Below are 10,899 nucleotides of genomic sequence, written 5' to 3'. Positions count from 1 at the left end.
ACCAACAACTTAAAGCAGACACATATATGGTGAACAGTAGCTACTTCTTTATTTCTGCATCAAAAGTTCCTCGTTATCGTTTAAAACATGGCTGGAATTCAAATCTTAACTTTTTTGATGGTGTTATCAGCTACAAATATAGGTTAGTATTTTCTAGATTGTCTTGCATTCTATATCTACTGCTGAGAGAGATATCTGATAAGCATCTCTTACTAGTGTAGTGACGTACTTCGAATTTGAATTACACAGATTTGTAAAGATTCAAGGCGGTTTAATATATAACAACACAGGGAGAAAATTTATTATTTGATTACAAGTAGGGTAATGAACAAGATTTTGTACGTAAGTTGTAAATAGTGCCTTGTCATAAAACTTAAAAATGATAAAAGAATTAATCATTTTTGAAAAGAAGTGCAGGTAAAAGTTCAATTAGTGTGTCAGGATCTCATTCTGGAAAATCTGTCTTTATAATTGTCATTTTTAAACCGTAAACTTTGGTTTAGAAAGTTAAAAAGATCTGTTCTGTAAATTATGTCTGACAATAATCTTTGTCATCAGAAACAATTATTTTAAAACAAAAGTGAAAACGAAAAGAAATACAAACAAAGTTGACGTGTGTTCCTTAAATACATAGACAAATAAATTTTATAAAGAATGATAATGATGACTAAAGGCCATAGCGAAAACTGATACTTTCTCTTTTTCATTAATAATTTTATATTCATGATTCCCAGTATCCATTTTCCAGTATCCATTAAATCAGTATATTTGATTTTGCTTGAATCTTATTAAATTACACCTACGGAGTAGTGTGATTCCTTGGTTTACGTCAAAGGTCGGGACACTTTTATCACGCCAGATTTGAGTCATTGTAATGACTCATTTTACTGGATTTAAAATTCTTTATTATTTTCTCCCGGAAACAGAAAGCTGTTTTTGTCGTTGCTAATTTTTAAAATATTACCACTTTTCTGTTCAGTCATTTTCATTGAATGATATAGAATATTATCATGTCATGAACAAACAAATGTATTTTACACAACGTTTCGACAGATACAGCTGTCATCGACTGGCGATGATCGTAATCATCTTTGGCTATTTATTATCATAGATCGAGGGTTCGGTTGGACAGCAAGAAAAGTGAAAGAAACCATAAATAGAATAGACAGAAATACTAATATCAAGTTTAAGGAAAATATTTACCCACATTTTGGAAAGCGAATATTCAGAAAAAAAGTGCAAAACGATTCGGAATAAACTTAACAGAAAGCGAACTTTTAGAAAAAAGGAAAGATTTTAACCAATCTATTGCTTTCATTTGGGTCCTTAAAAAACGGTAATTACTTTAATTGCTGTGACCTGATTAGCTGATTTCGATCCTCGATTATCTTCTCAACTAATAAACAGACAAAAAAATTGTTATTGTTGTTTTTTTTTATTTATCGCAAAATTTTTTTGCACTTTACCGCAACATCAAAAATGCGTTGAACTGCAAAAAAAAGCGGGAAATAAAAAAAGGCGGGAAGTGGAAAAAAATAGTAGTTAGAAATTTATGACTGTATGGCGGCCGAGAACTCTGTTTAATTTAAATTTATTTAATTTCGGCTTTTTGTTTTTTTTATTTCAACTTTTAATTCATTTTTTCTTGGATTTTTTTAATTTAAATTCTTCTTACTTTCAAAAATTTTTTTTTGTTAAATTTTGAAGTCTCATCTCTCATTTTATATGTGTATTAATCATGAGTTACAAATTCTTTTCTTTACGGCAAAACCATAATTTGGATAGCAATTTTTTTTCGCGAAATTTATCAAAAGAAAGAAAGGTGAGTAACTAAAAGATAGTATGACGGCAAAAACCACCCATGGGAATTCCGAAAAACACTCTTTTAAGAGTGTGAAACCATTTTTTCAAACCACCAGTCCTTCGAAAATTTTATGCTACTTTAATTCAGAATGACTGGTTTCATAGCTTTCCGAAAAGCCGTTGCTGCAAAGAGAAAAAAAAACAACCACGTCAGCTGGAAAGGACAAATTTTGCAATTAAATTAAAGAAATTTTAGATACGCAAGAAATTGTAGTGCCAAGTCTAAAGGCGGATTTCTACTTCCAAGTTTTTTCACGGGAATGCACAGTTCACTTATTTCGCTTTCCCACGGGAAAATTTTCCTGTCCTTTCGGTCCCAGGAAAAAGTTAAATTGAATCCAACTTTCTTCTAAGAGCTCGCAGGATAGAAAAAAATTATCCAATCAGATCGTGTCATTTTTGCAAACTCAGCATAACATACAATTTAAGACGGCGTCGCAGTACAAGCACGAAGATGATAACTTCATAGATAATTACAACTCAACCGAGGATACATTCGTTCAAGCTACTAACGCCCATTCACTTTCATTTTTAGGATGAGAGATGCAATTTTCAGCTAATAGAATGTTTCAAATAGCAATGTATGTTTCGTTGATAATTCTACTAAATAAACCTTGTTTATTTAGTAGAATCTTGTTCGGAACATTCCAGCTAAATCAATTCAAGACGTCCCAGCAAAAATACACTTAAGCGCCACAACTAACCTCTCACTTGGTCCAACAGCTTCGCGCCTGATGGAACTTTTCGTGATTGTTGGAGCAACAAATCTGAGTAACTGTTCATATTTTGTAGGTGTCACTCTAAAAAACTCCATTCTTTATCATGTAGTCTCACATTATGAACTAAAAGATTGAACGCGTCTTTCGTTTTCCGATCCTGAAAAATTTGTCTTTTCTTTTTTAAGTGACACAACAATAATAAATACAAAATTCTGCGGCTCAATTTTTTAAGAAAAGACACCATATTTGTTAATATTTTTTTGTTTTTTTCTTTGCAGTTTTATTTCAGTGGAAATTAAATTTTCCCGTTTCAGTCTGTCCTTTTTCCGTTCCCGTTTCCGTTTGAGTTTCCGTTTCCGTTTCCATTTCCGTTCCCGTTTCCGTTCCCGTCAAAAAACTTTGAAGTGGAAATCCGCCTTAACAAGTGACGTGCAAGGAAAGACACAAAAGTATTTAAGGATAGGTTCGCAGGAATTCGTCTCCTATGACTACAAAGAAGTTACGATTGAAAACATTAAAAAAGCATGTTTTAATTCTTTCTACATATCAAACAGTGATGTGCTGGTTGGAGAAAGAGGTCCGAGCGCCTAAACACTCTATCATTTAACATATTTAAACATTATTTTTGTAAGATGCTATCTCCTCCTGGTCAATAAACATGAAAACTGTCAAATTTGACATTGCTCCAATTGCAGAAGTCATGATGCAATCAGGTCTTGATGTCGTGCATGATGATTTCCTGACCATTGAAGAAATAACATCGCTGCAAACGCATTTGAAAGATCCTGTCGAATTTGAAGCTAAGGAATTCAGCGAAGACTCCTGATCCAAACCACGCCGCTCTTAACATAGCGTCTGAGTAAGGTAAGGGCCTAAGCACGAAGTTATGTCCGTGTCTAACAATATACGAGCTTATGACAGTATAAAAACCAGGTGTACCTGCTAATGACAATAAAGCAACAAGATGTCTAACACTACATGTCCTTATGACACTAAAGCCATTTCATTGTCACTTCTTTAAGCCGGTCAAACAAACGTTCGAATCAAATCATTCGAATCTACAGGCTATTTCCTTAGAAATAAACATTTTCTAAAAGTGGCTCCTTCTCTGCTAAGTTAAAGTTTTAAAGTATAAATCCCGTACTAACAATGCAGCTGCAAGACATAAAAATAAAAAACTCAGTCAACCCTCTTCACGTGGTAATAAAACTTTACGAAAAGTAGGCTAAAAATTTCATTTTGTAAAAGAAAATAAGCCAAGGCATATTTTCAAGGAAATGCATGTAAACAACTAGCAAAATTTGACTTAATAGAGCGCTTAAAGCACCGCAGACTATTAATACTTCTTCCCTGTGCAATTTTCTACACGGTCTCTGCGCATGAAAATATGCAATCCAGCATTTCGATTTTGTTGAGCCGTAATCTACGAATTCAATTTTATTTAATTTAAAATTCTGTAAAATTGATTATAAATGAAAACAAATGAATAAAAAGAAAATAATTAAATTCGTACACAAACTGTCTAACTATCGCTATCATGTAACGCAAGAACTAAGTATTATATCAATATTACGGCCACACGAAATAATTGGATGACAAAAATAAATTCTACAAGGTGCAATTAAAAATCTAATTCCATCTGTTCCTTCCAAATGATATCATGAAATTATTCAGACGATAGATTAAATCTTATCAATTTTATTTCAGATTCAACAGATGTTTTTGTGTCAAAAAGTGACGGAGAAGATCAAAAGAATTGTGGAGAACAGCTGTTCACTCCCTGCAAATCACTGGAATATGTGCTTCAAAACAAAACTGGGATGTCAGAGCTGAAAATCAAAATAGACGGAGGTACCGATATGTTAAAACCTCACATATACCTCGTTAATAAATCTACTATCCTTGACAAAAACATCACCCTGTGCAAAAGTGGTGACATTCGTCCATCTGTTGCTAGAACGGACGAATCATCTCCTTGGTTTTTATATGAGAATTGTGAAAAGAGGCGGACTCTAAATGTGGACGGCATTCAATTTTACCAAATATCACTGATTCGTATCAAGTGTAACGTAACAATTACAATCTCAGACTGTCTTATTGATAGTAGCTTACATTTCATAACAACAGGCTTTACACAATCAGCTCATTATTTAGCTGATGTCGAAATATTGAACTGCAAAATAAGTAATTCACAACTATTATTTCAAGTGATTGCTCATCTGAAATTAAACATAAATAATACAAGCATCCAAGGAGGCAAAAAAAAGTTCCTGCTAATGAAATACGCTGGGAATTTTAATTTTAGAATGTCAAACTGTGTTTTAAGTGGTGGGATCGCATTTTTTCTAGACTATTTCGCCCAAGATGTAAGAAATATAACCAAAATCATAGATATATCAAACACGCAATTTCTTGGAAAAAACAAACATAAAACTGCAATATTAGTCGAAACATTTGCCATAGTTACCATTAGATATTGTTATTTTAATGGTTACACTAAAACTGCAGTCTCATTATCAATAAGTCATCTGTTTATAACGGGGTCTAATTTTTCGGATAACAATGATGGAGCTTTGTATGTTTCAGACGGTAAGGGATTGATAAGTAGAAGTGTATTCTTAAATAACACTGCAAAGTTTGGAGGGGCGATATATTTGTCAGGTACATCATTAGAAATAAGAAATTCGCAGTTCATCTCAAATGTAGCAAAGATTTCTGGTGGAGCTATACATAGCGACTACCCGAATCGTTTTACCGAACTTAAATTACGCAATGTTATTTTATTAGGCAAAACAAAATTTCCAAAAGTTTCAGGTGTTTTAATGTATTCGTCAACGCATTTAGATTTAATTAATGTTAGTATGGTGCTCCAGTCAACGTTGCCAAGCTGGCCTGGAAATGGATTTCATTGCAATCCGGATTGCGTTGCTTACATGTATAATAAAAGTTATGATTTTGCTTACACCTGCCCAGAAAATCATGACATTGAGCCTATTTTTACAACGTATCGTGAAGAGAAGATTATTGCAACAATTCTTTGTATTAGATGCAAAATGTCAACTTACATTGAGCCGCGAGGAAGTATAAAATTTTCCCACAATAAGAGTGGTACAATGAGAACGGATATTAACTCAAAATGTCAAAAGTGTCCATTGGGCGCCAATTGTAACGACAAACTAATTAGTCGAGGGAATTTTTGGGGCTATCGATCAATAAAAGAACAGGGTATAAAGTTTTTACCGTGCCCACCATTGTATTGTTGTTCAACTTATGGCTCGAAATGCATCTCCTATAACTCTTGTAATAAGAATAGGAACGGATATTTATGCGGTTCTTGCATACCAGGGTACAGAGTAAATTATTTTGATGGTGAATGCGTTTCCAATAAGAGCTGTTGGAAGTCCTTATTCTGGGTGCTTTACATTTTCTATGTGATTCTTTACACGGGTTTGCTGTTGTTTTACAAAGATCTATTTTTATTTGTGTTAAAGCAAATTCACAGATTGAAAGGAAAACGTAAAAACAGAGATACTCTGACCGAACCATTATTTGAAAACAATGAAAATAGAGTATCTCAATACGAAGAAGTGTATGATGATTCCGGGTCAAACTATGCAATCAGCCTTAGAAGTAATACAAGTACCGATTTTGATAATATTAGTCAAACAAGCGACGATGTCTTATCAGAAACTGAATACCTAGACCCAAGTATAGTAAGAAACATTACTGGTTTGAAAACAATATTATTTTTCTTTTACCAAATCGAGGCCTTATTACAGATTCGACAAAGGGATAAAGAAAATCACGCATTCTTAAATAGCGTTAGCAATGCAATCTCATCGGTGCTAAATTTGCAAGTTATTTCTATGAAAATTTCAAAGCTCTGCCCATATGAGAATTTTACAAACGTTGGTAAAGAATTCGTTCAAAGTATTACAGTTCCAATGGCAATTATTTTTCTTTTCCTTGTTCTGGGTGCTAGAACACTTCATCAAGCATGGAAAAAAATAATCAAAGGATGCAAGCAATGGACACACCAGGCCAAAACATTTCCAATAAAGATTAAATTGTGTCTAATCCAGTTGACGCTGCTAGGTTACACTGGAATTTCAGCATTCTGTTTGAAAATGGTAAATTGCGTCAATGTAAACGATACATATTATTTGTACATACAAGGTGATGTTGTTTGTTACTCATGGTGGCAATGTCTAATCATCGTGTTCCTTTCCATTTGGGTTGTGCCATTCCCTTTATCAACATATCTATCGCTAAAACTGCTAGATAGTGGGTTTGTATCCATATCTCGATTTTACATTTGTTTTGTCCTTCCTCCATATGCAATATACCTGTATATATTAAAGAAGAAACTGAAGATGGTAAATGTTACCGTAATCTCCGCAGATAACAAGGAAAAAGATGCCATCATCGAACTGTTTACTAAGCCGTATAGAAAAAATACATCTACAGACGGTTCAATTAACTGGGAAGTGGTTGTATTGATGCGGCGTCTAACCTTGTCAATTATTTGCATGTGCATCCATAATCCAGTTTTCAAGATGATTCTCACATTCCCTACGCTTTTGTTATATCAACTTCATCACTGGTATTCAAGACCATTTTTTAAAAACGTGTTAAACAGATTGGAAACAGTGTCGTTGTCAACATTGATTGTTTTCAATGTTTTTGATTTGATTTGGGCACAAGATTACCTGTATGATCTTTCAAATTTACCAGGCTTTGAGTTGATGAATACTGTTTTCATTTGGATTCGCGACATTGTCTTAATATTACCACCATTGGCAATCCTTGTTATTATACTAATCGCTGCAGTAAGAAAGCTTTTTTGGGGGATAAAAAAATATGTTAGAGACAGAGATTCTGATGACGATACATAAAATGTGACCTTCTTACCAGCTGATTACCATACACGTGTATTTGATCAATAGTGACTTTATTCAAAAGTATTATACGGGATTTTCAGTTTGTCAATTTAGTAATTTAGCGTACTATTTTGTTTGACAACTGTTTTTATATTTTTTTGAGCAAGTGAAATACGCTAATGATTTTAGTGTAAATGGTATATTGCGAAAAGCACATTTTGCTTGTATTTATTTTCACTCGTATGTTTTAAGCTTTAGCAGATAGATTTGGATTAAAAATTAACAAGAGTTTTTATACGTGTGTGAATTTCATTTTTACAGTAAATATCCTACAATCTGAATTTTTTGTTGTTGCTTGTTAGTTTATTTGAATCTCTGTTTTAATACGACACTTAACTTTTAGAAACTTTTCTCCCAGCTTAAAATTTTTTTTCCTAACTTTGTTATATGCATAATTAACAATTTAGCATTGTATTTACCGGTTCGGCACCTACATTTGTGACGATATATTTTGTAGAGAAAACCCTGTAAATACAGTTAAAAATAGTAAATAACACTTTTGTATACCTAAAGCATTTTATATTATAATCAGAAACAAAATTTCTTTTCTATTCATTTACAAAAAAAGAGGTAGAAAACTTGTACATTGCAATTAGGCGTGTAAGTAATAAAGACAAGATGTTATTTGTTCTTTGCAAACTGCGTCTTTTTTATGTATGGTCTTTTGTATTCATGGCGACATACTGCGAAACAAAAATGACAGATGTGTGGAACTCCATTTTAAGGGAAACTTTTCGAAATACATGGATTTCCGGTTGCGGTCCGGTTTTACCCTTTCTTTATAATTCCAAATTGTGTTGTATAATACATCTGGTTTGAATCGTTATCTTAATGTTACGCCAAGCGGTTTTGTTGGTTTCGTATCTAGTCTGTTATTTGGCGTAAAAGAAAAAGAATTATTAAAGAGAAAAACTGCACATGGACGTTCTGTTTAATAAAGAAATCAACTTCCCGTCAGATTCGTTTTTATGGAATATATATAAAGATATGCCCCATGATTTACTTGTACTAAGCGGTCATCCCAGTGCAACAATTATTTTTTTAACTTCAACGGAAACTTTTTCCGTAAAATGAAGCCATGTTGCAGGATTGATTTTTTTTGCTTTAACACGGCAAAAACAGGTTGAAAACTATGTTTTTACCTTTTAAATGTAAAACTTTTTCACGAAATAAAATTGGTGAGTGATTTTTTTAGCGGTGCAGAGTAACAGGCTGTTCCCTGTGTTTTTATTTAATTTGAAGTAAGGAAATGGGAAATGGGTATCACGCCTATATGGATGTGCGACATTGTTTACCTGTACTAAGCGCTCGCTCTAGAGTAAAATTCACTTTGAACTTACTTAATGTAGTATTTTTGTCTCAATAACACAATCCAAGAATCTACAATGCATCCTTAATAAGCTCAATTTTTGTTATGGAGCTAAATACTGTGTTTGTTTTAAGGGTAAATGTATTGTATTGTTGTTTATTTATGAGAAAAAACATGTAAAATTAACTGTTGCTGTTTCATAAAATGTGTAAAAATATATGAAGCTATGATGGATTTAGAATTCAGAACTTTGAATTTTATTTTGAATGTTAAAAGTTTCATAATGTCACCAAAAGAATGTAGTGCAACTGTTTCCATTAAGGAGTCTGGATACGAAAGAAATCACATGGTCCATAGAGTACAGCCTTACTCAAACGAAAAGCTAGGTAGCATAAAAGTGCCGACTTAGCTGCAATAATAATAGAACTAAGATAGCATATAACCAGCTACCTAGCTACCTCAAAAGTTAGCTAGCACAAAAAACAGAGCAAACAGTGTCATGCAGCTAGCATGAAACTAGTTACAAATCTAGCATAAAATTAGCTATTATAGAATTATTCTATTGGACAGATTTTCTAGCTCACTAGGCTACATATACTACACAGTAAGTAAGATAATTCTACTTTGATTAGGAACGTCCCATCACACGGCTTGTTCTAGGTACAATCAGTCACAAAATATGTTGTCCCTGGCAATTTTAGCCAAAAACCAACGACCTAAAAGTTTAGCAAAATCAGCAAGAGAACATAGCTACAAATTCTGCAGATAGTAATCCCGTTTCCGCTTATGATCAATGGTTATATAGTGGTTGACGTGGTCACGTGTAATCGTTTACACCGCCCATCCCCAAAGGTAACTTTTCAACATTGAATGACACTAAGGGGGAGTGGAGAGCCATAATTTTTGTGGACGGCTGTAGCTGTATTGAAGGAAAGTCTCAAAGGGATTAGGATGTTACGCGGTACCATGTTGTCAGTCAGGAAATCGATGTCTTTAACCCGTTTTTAAACATACAAAAATTATTTTTATGTCGGAAAATGTTTCCTGCATCAACTTGTACATTTTTTTATTATTAGACAATTTAAATTCTGACGAGCGGTTTTCGTGCAATCGTCAACATATATTTTTATTGAATAATTCAATATTTCTTATTTAATTTTCCCATATACTAATAATTTTCCCATAATTTCCTTACCCGAACTGTACACTGATGTCAGATATCATTCTTTTTTTTGTTAAATATTTCTTAGCATTTTCTCATACATCGGGTTCTTAACACAATACGTCACTGGCCCTTGGAATATAGTTCTATATGAGCGAATATATGAATATATCAGCATTCAAATGTTTCATTATTGACGAGTCCGAATCTTTCTCTCTCCTTTCAGATCTTTTTAAAGCTTACATTCCCTGAAAATTCAAGTTAATCAGGTCTCAAGTTTTTTGACTTTAAATAATTGAGCTAATTAATACATGACGTCATCTAATATATGGTGCTGTGTTAAAGTTTTATCAAGGTAGGTAAATCAGGAAATATTTTTTCTAATAGGTAAAACGATTTGTTAAAAACTTTAAAGCTCTTTCATACGAAACTAGCTTGCTTTTCAGGAGAGGTAAGCTTTAAAATGTTAGATGTTTTCATTACAGCTCATCTATAAAAGAAGGATATTTAAAAAATGACACAAGATTTTGATCTCTGTACAACAAGTATTATTAAGCGGACTATACACAAACCAGTTTTTGCAAGCAATTTATTGAATTCGACAAGATTGATCATGTGTCGTCCTTTTTTGATTAAACTGTGCTCACAAGTTGTTTTTAAGTTAAAAAGTATAGAAACACTTTATAGGAGAGAGGAGGGAGAGCAATTTTTAAAATTGAAGTGTATTTTTATTTCTGCTGAATTGGCCACAAAAAAGACTCCCCAAATATATGGAGTTGTGTGACTTTATTTTGAACCTCTTTTTTCGTCAACGTTATTTTGTTTTTTATGAGTCAGTAGAATTTCGTAGGATTCTAAAAATTGATGCTTTGCTACAACCAAAAAGTATATCTTTTTACAAATTTT

At 33.0% G+C, this 10,899-nt stretch overlaps 1 protein-coding gene across 1 annotated transcript; it reads left to right on the top strand.

Annotated features, from left to right (window-relative positions):
- Positions 1-8,415, top strand: LOC130649149 (uncharacterized). The gene is made up of 2 exons (XM_057455375.1): positions 1-142; positions 4,290-8,415. The coding sequence occupies exons 1-2, from the start codon at positions 88-90 to the stop codon at positions 7,475-7,477; spliced, it is 3,243 nt and encodes a 1,080-aa protein (XP_057311358.1). The 5' UTR covers positions 1-87; the 3' UTR covers positions 7,478-8,415.
- Positions 8,416-10,899: the final 2,484 nt, after the last annotated feature.

The sequence above is a fragment of the Hydractinia symbiolongicarpus genome, chromosome 7 (genome assembly GCF_029227915.1).
Source record: "Hydractinia symbiolongicarpus strain clone_291-10 chromosome 7, HSymV2.1, whole genome shotgun sequence".
Taxonomy (NCBI): domain Eukaryota; kingdom Metazoa; phylum Cnidaria; class Hydrozoa; order Anthoathecata; family Hydractiniidae; genus Hydractinia; species Hydractinia symbiolongicarpus.
Note: the sequence above shows the minus strand (reverse complement) of the source record. Positions and strands in the feature narration are given on the sequence as shown.